This window comes from Asterias amurensis, chromosome 22, assembly GCF_032118995.1.
Source record: "Asterias amurensis chromosome 22, ASM3211899v1".
NCBI classification, from domain to species: domain Eukaryota; kingdom Metazoa; phylum Echinodermata; class Asteroidea; order Forcipulatida; family Asteriidae; genus Asterias; species Asterias amurensis.
Window position 1 is genome coordinate 2404057 of NC_092669.1, and position 13123 is coordinate 2417179.

The 13123-nt window shown below is 38.6% G+C and overlaps 1 protein-coding gene across 7 annotated transcripts in view; it reads left to right on the forward strand.

The window, feature by feature from the left end:
• Window positions 1-13123, forward strand: part of LOC139953746 (oxysterol-binding protein-related protein 8-like) — a 61547-nt gene that overhangs the window by 30160 nt on the left and 18264 nt on the right. For 4 of the 7 annotated variants that reach the window (XM_071953288.1, XM_071953292.1, XM_071953287.1 and 1 more), the window contains 2 exons: window positions 3001-3086; window positions 11923-12009. In XM_071953288.1, the coding sequence (XP_071809389.1) occupies window positions 3001-3086; window positions 11923-12009 (173 nt within the window). Of the gene's footprint in view, window positions 1-3000; window positions 3087-4464; window positions 7110-11266; window positions 11721-11922; window positions 12010-13123 lie in introns of those variants that run through there. The other 3 variants (XM_071953291.1, XM_071953289.1, XM_071953293.1) reach the window with 3 other exon arrangements.

A 13123-nucleotide genomic window follows, 5' to 3' on the forward strand; every position in this document is an offset into this window, starting at 1 on the left:
AGACGATGTTATTGACCCCATCGGTCTGGGGCATTAGTAACTACATGTACTATTGACCACTAGATTTACACAGCATACAACCAGCACGGATAAGTTGTCTTCAAAAACACATCTCATGCTTTTGACTGGTGCTATTGACTTTAGGAGTATGCCCTTTTGACTTGTACCACCATTGACCTAGGGCATTAATAACTAATATTGACCATTGGATTATTATAGTATACATCATCCTGCTATTGACTGGTGCTATTTAGGAGGGCTTTTGACCAGTGCTATTGCCTGCCACTACCGACCGATGGATTATTACTATAAACATGATAAACAACTACAGTGTAGCACTAATAAGTTTGAACAAGTGGATGTAGTGTACATCATCTGCTATTGACCAGTACTATTGACCCACACTGATAAGTTTCACCCTGGATTACAAACACCTGACAAATAAACAATCGTAAGTCCACTGCTCTTACCGGTGGTATTCAAAACTAGATATTATTGACCACTGCTTTTGAGAGCTCCTTTTGACCACTGCTATTGACCACTGCGATGTTACAGAGGCTGAAGATTGAGGGAACCCCAAGAGGGCGCTCTAAAAGTCACGCAGGTATGTATCATTGTGGGAATTTTCGCTACTTATCAAACTGTTCTTGTTCAAATGTGTCGCCATCTTTTGGGGGACTCTAAAAAAAATGGTTTGATTTTTTTTTCAGACACACACAAATTTACTAGCTGCCAGAGGCCAAATTCAAACATTTGAACAGTCAAATGGTAATGGAAAGAAAAACTGGGGCGAGGATTAGATTAAAATAAATTAAATTAATCAGTTAAACTCTATGGGCCATCTCTCTGCCCTAAATAATGCACAAACCAGATCTGGATCACAATGTAGCCACAGAAATCTGTAACCACAGAAACCTGGGGAACCACACTTTGAACATGATTTTTTTTTTTTTCTTCTTCAAATTGACCTTAATATCATGTTGTTTCTTCTGCATGATCCCTGATGTCATCTCCCCATCTTCTTCTTTGTCTACCTCGATTCCTTTTCCCTGTCCTTGGTTGTCAATCCATTATTCTTGTTGTCTGTCCATCTGTCGTCATTTCTTCGGGCAGTACATGTACATGTATGTCCACAGATAAATATTTCTAGTAGTTGATTTTAATTTTTTATTTTAGTGTAAACATTAGGGAGAAATGAAATGAACAAGCCGGATGCTTTTGACTGAGACTATGTATGTTTTCCCCTCGAGAGAGATCATTTTGGTTGGCCTTGGTGATGTCGTGATTGTACGTTGTCAGTCAAGCCGTGCTTTAGGCCAAATAATAAAAACAAACTATGTTTATTGTCCTGCCTTTTTTTTTTTAAAGGGAGGAGGGCCTTTTCTTTCTTTTTTGACATGCTTCGACACATTTGGGCTGGGCTTTTTTTTTATTTTTTATTTTATTTTATTTATTTTTTTATTTTTTTGGAGAATGTTAAAATTTATCCTTCTTTATGTTTAAAAAAGGAAAAAATGGGAAAAAAAGGAGGCGGCCTTCAAAACGGATGTCAGCGGGGACGCCAAACATTTTTTTTTTTCTTTTTTCCTTCTTTTTTTGCCTTATAGCCAGCCTTGATTGCTAATTGGAAGACTGTTAAGTCTGATGTAGTGCTGTTGTCTCCAGAGTATATTAATATTCTTGGTATTGTGCAAGCATCGTTAGTATTAGTAAAGAAAAAAACTATCAAGACAGGTTGGTAAGACTAGAGAGAGGAAGAGCGAAAATGTTGGAGAACTTGATGCACGATGATATGGTATACTGGTGCTGAAAAACCGTCCGCTATGGCATGGTGGCAAAAAGAAGGATGAACGAAAATGTTGGAGAGTTATACAAAATGGAAAACTTGAGGCATGATATGTAATACATGTGCTGCTGTCCGTTATTGCGGGGTGGCAAAAAGAAGGATGAACAAAAATGTTGGAGAGTTGTAAAAAGCGAAGAACTGAGAACTTGATGCACGGTATGTTACTCCATGGTTATTCTTATGCTGAGTATACTTCATTACTGAATGGAATTGAAAGGAAGTTTCAAGACTCGAGGTCGGCATTTAAACAAAACTTGTTTCTGTTCAAGATATTACATATTACACAGTGATGTATTTATGATTTGAGGCATTGCATGGTGAGGTATCAATATATATTTGGTTAGCAGTAACACCATGTGTGTGTCTACTTGCCAGGTAATGTTTGTTCTCTTCTTTAGAGAACTGTCTTGCTATACATGTACATGTACATGCTACCACAGCGAAGTAGATTTTTCGGGAGACTTCTCAGTTTTGAAAAGAACTGTCCTGCTTTTTAACTATTACCCCCCCCCCCAAAAAAAAAAAATCCCCTTTTTTTTCCTTTGTGATTTTTGTGATTTTCACCAAATCCCTTCTCACTGTAGGTCAAGGTATTGTTATTAAATTGTAAAACACAAATCAGCAGGAATTGTCTGATCATAAGTTTGGGCGTAGTCACCACTTCGGAAACCGCCATAAAACCCAGCTCTCATCCACAAAAATGTTGTCCCTTTTTTTCCTTTTTTTTCTCTCGTTCTTTGGATAAATAATTTTCCCCTTTTACCCTCCTCCCTGTAGGTCAAGGTATTGTTATTAAATTGTAAAGTACAAGACAGCACGATGTTTCTGGTCGCGAGTGAGACTTGCAGTCTATAGACGGGTCCTTTGTCATCTGGCCGTAGTCGCCGCTTTAAACTCGGCTAGATAGAACCCAGCCGTCATTCAAAAAATATTTTTCTTTTGTTTTCTCTCGTGATTGTGATAAATAATTTCCTCTTTTTTTTCCCCTCCTCCCTTCAGGTAAAAGCATTGTCATTATTTTGAATTGTAAAACACATGGCAGCGGGACTTGTCTGCTCATAAAGTCAGAGAGCCCAGCTACATGTATCATCCCAAAAAAAATTACCATCTTTTTTTGATAAATAATTTCCTCTTTTTTCCCTTCTTCTTTTCAGGTCAAGGGACTGACCAGGACCACGCTGAATTATTCGACAAAGACTCACTTCGCCCAATCTCCAAATTCCAAGCTCCACGAAGTCGGGTAGGTGAACATTTTGCATAGACTTTCCTCTCTGTTTTAGTAACGGCCTGTAAAAATGTAACGTCCTCTAACCTTGCGAAAACAGCTTACATGTATATTCGCCCAAATTCCAAGCTCCAAGAAGTCGGGTAGGTGCACATGTAGCATTTATTTTCCTATGTGTTTTTGTAATGACCTTTAAAAATGTACCTTCCTCTAACCTTGCGAAAACAGCTTGAAAAAACATAATACATGTAGGTAACAACAGTTAAATTTATAGGATTTGAGGCATTGCATGGTGAGGTATCAATGTATATTTGGTTTGTGTGTATTTACTTGCCAGGTAGAGTTTGTTCTTAGAGAACTGTCTTGCTTTGTTCTACTACCGCGGAATAGATGTTCGGGGGTTCGGGAAACTTCTCAGTTCTGAAAAGAACTGTCCTGCTTTTTAGCTATTACCCGCACGGATAGTATAGAAAATAGGCTGGGACTACTACTTTAGCTTATAGGATCGTGATTAACTGTACTACTGTGGAGTCAGTTCTTAAATTGGTCTCAACGTTTCGACTAGCTTGCTCTAGTCATCGTCAGGAGACAGTTAAATTTGTTATTGAAAACATGTACAGCTGATTGAAGTGAGATATTATCTGCATTGTTACAATAATTAACTTTAGTTTTTAGTTGAAAGGTTACATGTTCAACTTTCTTGAATCCATCAAAATAGTTAGTTACATTAGATGAAGTTTGAGTTAAATCTTTAGGAATTTTGTGTAACTTCAGTGCATTCTTGCTTTAATTGGAGTCACCTTATCCCAAGATAGTGCATTTATGGTTTAGATATTAAACACCAGTTCCTGTTTTGGTAGCTGACATATTTTCTGAATAGATTACAGAAGTACTTCCTTTTTCTTTAAAGGGGTGGTTTAAAAAAGCACACAATTCTATGCTGGGTGGTTTTTTCTCTCTCATTATTTTCTTGCAACTTGGATGACCAATTGAGCCCATATTTTCACAGGTTTGTTATTTTATGTATAATGTGTGGACGCACCAAGTGTCAGGAAACTGGTCTTTGACAATTACCATAAGTATACCGTGCCTTTAAAAAAAACTTGATACTGCTTTCCGGTATTTCTACTGTAGTCTTTCCTGTTCAAACATACACAGTATAAAAAACTCCACATACAAATGTCATATAATGTTTGTAAGCCAATATTATTCAACACGTAAACCACATCGACTCAATTTACATACACGAACAGTGTTCATAGCCCCCAGTTCCTGTTTCGCCACTTGTTTTGTATCGAGTTTAGCGTTTATATTTGTCAATACGCATGACATACATGACATACGTGTAGAGAGAGCTTTGACTGGTTCCCATGTGTTTTATTAGACCTGTGTTTGATCTCCTTCTGAAAGCCAGCAGAGTAGGCTGATCGAAACGTCGAGTCATGACACCATCCGGTTCTTTTCAGGACCACCACAACACATGAAGAGAGATTTCATGTCTGTGGTGTTGTCGTAAACCTTGCTAGACATTTTGGCCATTGGACCACTGTTGGGAAGAGACTCGGATGCTTTTTACAAATCATTGGATTAGAACCACAACAACTCTAGAGTGAGAGTTCATGTCCATGGTGTTGCTGCAAATATGCTAGACATTTTGTCCATCGCAGACAACTGTTGCGAAAGGAGTCCAGCGATATTACAAATCATAGGATAGGTCCTAACTGTTAGAAAAACAAGAAACCAGCCAGCTGGACCGCTTTAGAGAGAGACTTTTTTGCTCGTCCTTCAGTGTTTTGGCAGACATTTAGTCCTCCCACCTCCAGTAGGATCACTAAACTAGCCAGCCAAACTTGGAAAGAGTCAAATGTTGTTACTGGCATTTGTCCAGCACTCCAGCAGACCACTGTTTAAGACAACACTTCAACAGTTCGAAAGACAAAACATGCTGTTAAGAATGCTACTTGTGGCCCAGTGTTTTCTCTCGATCTCTACATTCAAGAGCCAGATGTAGTCAGCAAAAAAAACAACCATAGTGGAAGAAGATTCTGTTGATTTTACATTTAAAGGCTAAATGTTTCTTCTTCTTTTTTGCCATCACTTCATTCAGTCTTCCGTTTGAAGTCTCTCTCGGCTGTTGGTTTTCCACTTCACAGCAAGTGAAATAAAAACATAACGAAACTCGCGGACTTTTCAGCAGTGTGTTTGCTTGCTCCAGATACAAATTTACCAGCTTACTCAGTGCTTGTCTTGCAAACAAATGACCAGTGTGTCTTTTTCATAATTGACTCTTCGTGACGTAACGTCTGTCGAGTCACTCCACTGCTCTTCATCTGTGCATCTCTTGAAATACTGAGCTTTGTGTTTTAAAATACTTTGTGTAATTGTTCCTCAGTCATGTCAGTATTGTAATATGTGAATTCTATTTGTGGATATTTGGATTTCATTTAAAAGAAAAACTTTTGACTTTAAACTTTCTCAAAGATGTTATCGTGTGTCTGACATTTCCACCGGAAGAACAAAATCTTCTATTTCTCGGGACGATGTTTGGAATTTAAAACGGTTTTAGAAGTTACATTCTTCATGAGTAAAACTCTTCAAAAGAAATGTGTTTGTGAACAACACTTGACGGCAGGACTTTGGTTTTGAGAGTTGCTTGCTTGCACTTTGCTTGTTTGCCACTGCACTTCCCGAGTGCACGGACTTAATACTGGAATCTGGCCAGTGATCCATTGGACATTTGAGGCCCTGGTTTTTCACCTCCCTGGAGGACTAGACATTTTCATCTCTAGACTAAGAAGATACAAACTCAATTTTGTGTTTCCATTTTGAGTTTTGACCGATATGAAGGATTACATGCCCATTTTATACATGGGTAGATATAGTGGGTTGCCGTAATACCATGTGTGTATCTACTTGCCAGGTAGATTTTGTTTTTTTAGAGAGAAATGCTTGCTTTAGGGAAACTTCTCAGCTCTGAAATGAACTGCCCTGCTTTTTAACCTGGATGGAAGGTAGAAAATCGGTCGAGGGTACTACTTATGTAGTGGATCGTTATTAGCTTGACCACCGTGGAGTGGATTCTTAGTTGGTCTCATCATTTTATATCAAAGAGGGATGCTTACCAACACTGACTTAGCCAGCCGGACTACTTGGAAAGAATTCTGACTGGTCCTCTGTTTTTTTAACTGGTATTTGGCCAGCGGACCACCGTTTAGAACTTTGCTGGATGATTATTTCTCGTTAAGGAAAGACATCACTACAAAATGACATCTTCATTGGGTCATCATATCAAGGCATGTGTCAGGATTAGACTGGTCCCTATCCCTCACTTGTATACATCGTCATCATAGAGCCTCTGGGTACATGATCTTATTGATGAGAGACAGCAGCATAAAAGGATAGCAAACACAGTCAAAGACAGTCAATGGAGGTCAATGACAGTCAACAATCACCGTTGACTTTATAATGAGATCGTGTATAGCTTTGAAACACCCCTTAAGCATATCGAATCGTGTGGAAGCGCACTACATGTGGAGATTTTTGCAGGGGACCGCAGTCTGATATTTATGAAATAAAAGCAGACACTTCACATATTTCTGCCATCTTCGTTGGATACCCTGTGTATCATGATGGTAGGAACAGTGTTGATTATCATTTAGTGTAAGGGACCAGACTATAGGCTTGACATTGCAAGGAGCCTCTGTAGGTACTGAACACCCGAAGAGGCCATCTTGTTTTTACCTGGCAGCCTCACTTTCACAACATGCCTTTGCATAGGAGAGATACACAGCAGTAGACTCGGGTCACTGTTACGTAGTTAAAAATTGTTTTACGATCATGGCTCAGAAACTCATTAGCTCATCAACGAGCACCACGCGGCAACAACGCTCGATGAGCGACAGCTTCCTCAGAGAGGATCATGGGAGGTCATTCTACGGGGGTCAGAGGTCAAATAGTGAGAACGCGGCGCAGTCGCCCATTCACAAGAGGAGGCCTTGGTCGATGCTCTTCTCGTCACAAGCCAGTCATCTTTATAATGTAGGTTGCAGGGATGTGATTTCTCCGTTTTTAACTGGAATCCGTTTTTTAAACCCCTACAAAAAGACAAAACCTAACCCTAACCCTAACCCTAGCCATACCTACCCTAACCATACCCTAGCCCTGAAAATGAAATTGGACTCTTGGGGGAGAATCCTGATTAGCTTATGTCTGACTTCAATCTTGATATTGATTGCTACAAAATAAAGTGTTGTTTTTATTGCGTTACTCTTTTAACACACAGTCACGAACAGTAGACCTACCAGAAGATATTCATTATTCAATCACACTTAAATTTAATAATCTTTTTCTTCTTCTTCTTACATTGTATTTCTTCTTTCTTTACATTTCTTCTAATAAATTCACAAGCAACAATGTCGCTGTACTGCATGTACTGAGACTTAATTTTACCTTTGGCGAACAAACAGATGGAATTTTCCAAGCATATGTATTTAGGTCATTCTCTTGGTTTCCTCGATCAGTTTTGGCAAGATTTGTGTTTTTGTTCTTAACACTTTTTTTTAATTTGCTTTGGGGTGATTTTATTGAAGAAGTGGCCAGGTTTTGATCAATTTCTTTCTTTGCCTTCGGCGCTACGTGGAATTTTAAATATAGTTCCAATTGTTCTAAATGACATTTTGGGGTCAGAAATGTTTCTCCACGGTTGCGGTGCAAGGGAACTTTGTCTTTCGTAAACTGTGCGTGGGTAAGGAGTGGGCGTCTTTTATGGCCTCAATTTACATGTAAAATGCTTTTTTAAATGAGTTGCAGTAAGTTATGTCCATATTTACTCCCCCAAAATAGTTTGCATTGCATCTTTTAAAACGTATAATATTACACATGGAAACATTTTAAGGGCAAGGACTTTCTGACACATATTCTTCAATATGAAATAGTGAACCACAAGGCAAACTGACTCAGTGTATTTATTTTATTTGAGGTTTGAACAAAGAAAAATGTGCTACATTTTAACAACGACCTCGGGATTAATTTTGCAAATAGGTAAAACAGAAAACAGTGCTTAAAGACACTGGACACTATTGGTATTTGTCAAAGACTAGTCTTCTCACTTGCTGTATCTCAACATATAGTATGCATAAAATAACAAACCTGTGAAAATTTTAGCTCAACCGGTCTACGAAGTTGCTACATGTAGATACACGTAATAATGAAAGAAAAAACACACTTGACACTCGAAGTTGTGTGCTTTTAGATGCTTGATATCGAGACCTCAAGTTCTAAATCTGAGGTCTCGAAATCAAATTCGTGGAAAATTGTTACTTCAGAGGGAGCCGTTTCTCACAATGTTTTATACTATCAACCTCTCCCCATTACTCGTTACCAAGCAAGGTTTTATGCTTACAATTATTTTGAGTAATTACCAATAGTGTCCACTGTCTTAACAAATTTATATTTATAAGCAAAATAATATCAGGGAACACACATGTTGTGTTTTTGTTGCTGGTATCCTGTTTCAGCTTCACAGCAAGATTTTTCAGGCTTACCATCGAGGCCAGTAGATATGTTGCTTCAATGTTTCTCACCCCTGTATGTATCTGAAGCAATTTTGTCTTTTCCTTAAAGACAGTGGACACTATTGGTAATTGTCAAAGACCAGTCTTCTCACTTGGTGTATCTCAACATATGCATAAAATACAAAACCTGTGAAAACTTGAGATCGATTGGTCGTCAAATTTGCGAGATACACATGTACATGTAACTATGAAATAAAAAACACCCTTGTCGAATGAAGTTGTGTGCCTTCATATGCTTGATTTCGAGACCTCAAATTCTAAACTTGAGGTCTCGAAATCAAATTCGTGGAAAATTACTTCTTTGAATTTGGGGGTTGAACAAAGAATTGACTAGAGTGGGATTCGAACCAACGACCTCCGGATTAACGTGCCGGCGCTCTACCAACTGAGCTATCTAGCCCTATATTGGCGGTGTCCCTATTTTGTCAACATCTTTGTTCGAAAATTACTTCTTTCTCGAAAACATTATTTCAGAGGGAGCTGTTTCTCAGAATGTTTTATACTATCAACCTATCGCCATTACTCGATACCAAGTGAGGTTTTATTCAGATAATTTTTTTTAGTAATTACCAATAGTGTCCACCACTGCCTTTAAGCAGTTTTTCTTTCTTTGCTACAAAGACATTTCTGCTTGGAATCGTAACTCTTTGTTCTAAAAGGAAAACATTTTTGTTTCTTTTGTTTTGTCTTTTTTCATAAATATTTTTTATTTTATTTTATTATATTTCATTCCTTTCATTGTTTCGAAATACTTCAGACATGATCATCATCAAGAATATAAAAAAAAATCCCTAGCGTCTTTGATTTTGCCTCTCTCTTTATGTAACATAACTGATTTCATTAAGCGGATGCAGACCCGAGGCAATGCAATGCTACAGTGGTTCGCCGTGGACGTTCCTGCCATACTGAAACCTCAAATTGTTTCTTTTTATAGCCCTACATGTAGCTGATGGAAAATGTCTGTAATGTATTGTATACATTATTTATATAAATGTATGCAGTATCACAACCTTCCCATACACAGCAGGCCTTGCGCTTAAGGGTTTTGTGAAGTAGCCCTTCAGATTAAAAAACTTTGTAATGAGCAATGGAGAGCTGTTGATAGTATAAAAACATTGTGAGAAAAAAACTCCCTCTGAAGTAGTATAGCTTTTTGAGAAAGAAGTAATTTTCCATGAATGTGATTTCAAGACCTCAGATTTAGAATTTGAGGTCTCAAAATCAAGCATTTGAACACACACAACTTCGTGTGACAAGGGTGTTTTTTTCCTTTATGATTATCTTGCAACTTTGACGACCGATTGAGCTCAAATTTTCACAGGTTTGTTGTGTTATGCATATGCTGAGATACAGCAAATGAGAAGACTGGTCTTTGACAGTTACCAATAGTGTCACTGTCTAGTGTCTTTAAATGTTTCATACTGGGTTTGTTGAGCTGACTAATGAGTCACAAACAGTTTGTACCCTCAAAAACCATGAGTTGTTTTTGTCATATCATAATCAGATTGAGCTGATTTCTTGAGCCCTGCATCACAGACTAATCATACGCAGCCCTTCTGCACTCATGTTTTGACACCACAGTACAACGACCCATCACGCCAACACACCAACATCGATTAATTACACGATCGCAAAGCGTGTGCTGTAATCCGCTAATTTTAGCTTGCCCCCCCTCGGGGGCCATAGATCCGAGCGGCACCAAAAAATAACTAGGGAAGATTTATTGAACATTTTTGTTTACACACGAGCAATCCGAAATAGATTGTTTATTCGGATTGTGTGTAATTCTGGCTTCCTACTGTTGTCTTGAGCCTCGGAAAAAAATTCCATGCCGTAATTGATCAAACGTCGGCTGGCACATTTCATCTGGTTGTCATATTTGTCTCTAACAGCTCGATGCCTAACGCTAGTGTTATGCCTCCCTACGCTCAAGTGCAGTCGCTCTGGTTCTTAAGTCTGCTGGGCAGTACTGGCGGATCATCTTCAAGGTCGGACAAGTAGTGCTCATAATCGACCACCAGACGTTTTTGTCAACTCTTACTGCCAGCCATCCTTTTCAATCTTTGGCGGACATCATTTCAAGACCGTCTTGTTTTGGAACGGAAATCTCTCCGGGAAACTATGTCTCACCCGAGCTTCTCATCAGAGCTCTCTCTAACTGACCTCATCTCTCTTTTCCTTCGTGTCATTCTTCCAGCCTCCTTATTCCTTGTCTCTTTTCTGTCTTTTCTTGATCCATCCTTCCTACCGCTCCTCCCCCCTCTCCTCCCCCCAGCTTGTCCTCCTCAGTACCCTTGGACACTTTCTCCGTTCCTCATTACCCTTGAAATTTTCTTCCTCAGACAGTATCCTTCTTATCCCTCTTCCCTGTAATTCATCTTATCGTCTTCCTGAACGTCTTCATTTATTTTTGTCTCCCTTAATACACCTTCACTAATTACTTCCTCTATCTTCTGCTTTGCTTCCTGCTCTATCTCATTCTTCATTGCATCACGTCTTCTCATTCGTGAAATCGTCCTGTTTCCTGTGAGAAACCAATCGTTATCTAACCAACATCTTCTTAGAAACTGCTCTTTGTAACTGAAGATCCCTCTTCCAATTCCGTGATTTCAAAACTGATCTTGTGCTGAATTGCGATTGTTCTCTGTCACCTCACATTTCATTCTCCTTCACCAGCTCTCCCCAAGACTGCACACTTCCCCTCCCACATTTCCAACATCTTCTTACTTCCACTTCCTTCAAACCTTCCTTCTCAATTAACTTTATTCTTCTTTTTCCTTACTTATCTTTGTCTCACCTCTGTGTTTTCTTACTGTTTCATCGTCCCACTCTCCTCTCTTTGACTTCCACTTCCTTCTAACCATTCTTCAAATTTAACTTGTTCTACTTCCTCTTCGCTCCATTGTCTCCACTATCTCCTCTTTCACCTCTGTGACCTCTGTGACCTCATTACATTTCATCGCCCCGCTCCTTTTCCTTGAACTTCAAAACTGAAACCACCCACTTGAAACGACAATAGATGAGTGCAGAAGCATCACGCGCAGGGAGTACCGCGCACCACGCGCGAGTAACATTCGTAAGAAAGTTTACTTGTAGTATTAAAGACTAACCCTTTTTGTGTTATTCTCCATGGTTGTTAGCAATCTCAATTCAAGTGGGGTTTTTTTCTTGTTTTTTTCTTGATTCTTGCTTTCTTGGGTTTTTTTTTAATTTCCTTTTCGTCTTTGATTCACTTTTTGATTCACTTTGATTCATTCTTTGTTCTCTTGTTTCTACAGTCTGAAGGGAAACTAAACACAACCGGAGATGGCTACAGTACGACGACCGCCGCTCCAAGCAAACTCTCAAAGAGGGAGTCTCTTAAGGTAAGACATCTTTGCTCTTAAAGGGTTTGGGTACTTTTTGTACAACACAAAACACACTAGATGTAGATTAAATTTACACGGTTTAAAGATAATAGAAAGCTTCCCTTAAAACATTACTTGCTGAAGTGCTGTAGACGAAAGTTATTTTAGCATACGTACAACGTTTTTCAGGACTCTCCTGAAAACATTGCTCTGGGAGTTTCAACTTTTTCAAAAACTTGAAGACTAATGAAGCTGAAACTTCTATGGGTAAATTATAATTACAAACATCTTCATTCACAGTTAGGGATTCACGTCATGGTCAAAAAACTATATTTAAGCAGGCATGTGAGACTTCCTCTTTTCAACTGATTTCCTCCTTTTTGATTGTGATTTTTCTCTTTTTTCCTTAACTCTCTGTGTACAATAGTATTGGAATATTTTCTTTTCCTCTTTTTTCCTTGCCCGGTTTTCTCTTTTCCTCTGCTCACATGCCCGATAAGCTACATTATGTTTTTAAAATCCTTTAACTCTAACCTGTATCAATTTTGTCTCTGTCACTCCCAATCTATGACAGATAACCCATTTTAGAATCCTTTAGTCAAAGTCAGTTTAAACACAAACAACCCCAATTAGAAACCAATTTGTATCAGTCACTCCTAATTAATGTCTAATAACCCAATTTGGAATCCCCTTAGTCTTACATTAGTCTCTCCAAACACAAGTCAACACTCATTTGCTATTCTTTGATCCAATCAGTCCCATTTAATGTCTAATAACCCAGTTGAGAATCCCTTTAGTCTGTGTCTCCAAACAAAAAGCAACACTCTTTTGCTATTCTTTGGTCTGATAACCAATCAGAAATCACTGTCAATCTGTAATGCTAATAGCATTTAATGTTTGGAAAGTCCTTAATAGTCTCAGTCAACACCCATAATTTGCTATTCTCCAATCTGGACCAATTAATGTCTGAAAACCCAATCAGAAATCACTGTCACTCTGTACCAATTAATGTCTCATTTACCCAGTTGAGAATCCTTCAGCCACAGTCACTCTCAATAAACACACCACACTGATTGGAAATCAGTCGGTCACTCCTAATTAATAACCCGATTGGCAATCTCTTTGTCCCAGT